At 46.5% G+C, this 2,129-nt stretch overlaps 1 protein-coding gene across 7 annotated transcripts in view; it reads right to left on the reverse strand.

Annotated features, from left to right (window-relative positions):
* Positions 1-278: 278 nt before the first annotated feature.
* LOC103623336 (pseudouridine-metabolizing bifunctional protein C1861.05) overlaps positions 279-2,129 on the reverse strand; it is a 27,122-nt gene continuing 25,271 nt past the window's right edge. For 6 of the 7 annotated variants that reach the window (XM_017745758.1, XM_008642414.2, XM_017745754.1 and 3 more), the window contains one exon: positions 279-1,484. In XM_017745758.1, coding sequence (XP_017601247.1) covers positions 1,289-1,484 — 196 coding nt within the window. In that variant the 3' untranslated portion in view covers positions 279-1,288. The remainder of the gene's footprint in view (positions 1,485-2,129) is intronic. The other variant, XM_017745760.1, reaches the window with a different exon arrangement.

The raw sequence follows: 2,129 nt of genomic DNA on the forward strand, positions 1-2,129 counted from the left end.
GGTGGAAGTGGTCTTGGGTAGAGGAAAGGCACCCAGGTAATGCCTGCATCCATTGCAGTAGGAGCTCACTTGTTAAACAGCAGAACCCCCCAAGGACAGTGGTGAGAGCTGCCCTGTTCAAGGTTTGGTTGACTTCAGTGCCATGTCAGAGACCAGGGATCTGCTCCTCAGCCAAGGGGCCTCAGTGATGGGTGGTCTCTGGATGAAACAGAGGGAGACTCTGTACTTCAGGTTGGCTATCAGTCAGGTTCAAGAACCAGCTGGCACCAAGACCCAACTCTACTAGAAATCAGTTTTAATGAGTTTCAGTGTTCACTGATCTGTTGGCACCTGCAGCTGCATCCTGTGCACATTACATGCCTAGAGAGAGAAGGTGACTTTTCCTCACTGCTTCCATAGGAGGTGTCCTTGCTCCTTCTGCTCTCTTTCACTTCAAGAAGGAAGGAAGCCCCAAGCTCAGAGGAAGGTGTGTGGAACAAGGGGCTGTCATCTTTTAAAGGCCACCAGCTGGTCCCTGGTCACTCTTCTTTACTTCGTCTTGCCTACTTTCTCCAGGGGCATTGGACTTGAGAGCAAGAAGGTGTGGTGTTTGCTGGCTGGCTTGGGAAGTCCAATGAGGTTATCCTACAGTGTCCTGTTCCTGCCAGCTGCACCCTGCCACAGGTTGTGGTCCATGGGACCTCTTGGATATGAAAGGGTAAAGCAGCAAGAGCAGATGTTGCTGCTGGGCCCAGCTAAAGAGACATGGTCCTGAAGATCCCGGAGTTGATGACAGAGGAGCTACTGTGATAATTGTCAACAGTGATACAAGGTGGAGGAAGAGAAAATTCCCTCAATAGAAAATCTAGAAGGCCTGGAGGTCTGAAGGACCAGAAATCAGATTTTCATTCCACAGAAGTTCCCTGGGTTGGGGCCTCCTTCCCTGAGGGTTTACTCAGGACCAAAACAGATGAGTGTTCTGTTAGAGTGGGTGAGATAGACTGTCAATAGACAGTGCACAGAAGAACCAAGCTGTGGTTGGTTGTAACTCGCCAAATAAAAATAAAAAAGAAAATAAAGTTTTAAAAAGGAGAGGACACAACAGAAGACAAAATATAAATGTGAGCAGTGCAATATCAGTTATCACCAAATGCACTCCACAAAAACTTCACCTTCCAAAAAGTACTGACACAGAAAGTCCTGTGATCAGAGCCCAGCTTTTGAGCTCAAAGCTTAAAACACAGTCCTGTTCCTGGAAATAGGAATGCTGGGAGTGCAATGAGGTGATAGATGAGAAAGCCACAGTGTTCTAGTCCATCTTCCACACCTTCACCACTGGCCAGCTCCTGCTCTTGACCTGCTCCTGGTTGACACTGGAAGTGCTGATTTCTGGGGAAATGGGCTCATAGGAACGGAGAGACAAGCTGGCAGCCAGCAGACCCATCCGGACACACGTGCCTGTGTCGTGTTTAGCAAGCATCCCTGCAAGGATTCCTGCCATTAAGCTGTGGAGAGAAAGAAAGGTGGTTTTGAACATGGCAGGAACAGCTTTGAACCCAGGAATGTGGCTGATCATCTGTAAGGGCTTTCATTTGGACTGCAACTAGCACTTACAGGAGCAGAATATGTCACATAGGAGGGCTGAGGTTATAATGAATGGGGTTTGCTTTTTCTACATCTATTTTTGCATTTTTTGTGCTTCTCATCTGAGATGCTGAGGTACTTCTTCTTGCACTATATTTTCTACTCGCCTCAGTTTTCCAGGTGACGTAGGAGAAAAGAAAGGAGCCTAAGAAGGGAAGAATCCGATTTTCCCTTGCTCTCTAGTTATTTTGTCACTTCTCTGCTCCTTCTCGGTGTCTTGTTATATCCTCCTTATGTTGGTGCCTCCTCTCCCCAAAGGATTGAATGGGGTGAGAGATGAAGTTTCCATATCTATGTGAGAGGGACAACATGCACAGCTGGAAAAAGAAATCCAAAGCTGAAATTACATTGGAAAACCATATTTTTGGGAAATATTTGCTATGTTTTTTCATTTGAGATTTCCCAGTAAAAATGATGTGAGTGCAGTGTCTGGGATAGATTGGGAGCAACTACTCTGTTCACAGCAACTTCTTTAACAATGTTCAGAAGCTAAGAGAGGACAAAGG

This window comes from Corvus brachyrhynchos, unplaced genomic scaffold, assembly GCF_000691975.1.
Source record: "Corvus brachyrhynchos isolate BGI_N302 unplaced genomic scaffold, ASM69197v1 scaffold209, whole genome shotgun sequence".
NCBI classification, from domain to species: Eukaryota; Metazoa; Chordata; class Aves; order Passeriformes; family Corvidae; genus Corvus; species Corvus brachyrhynchos.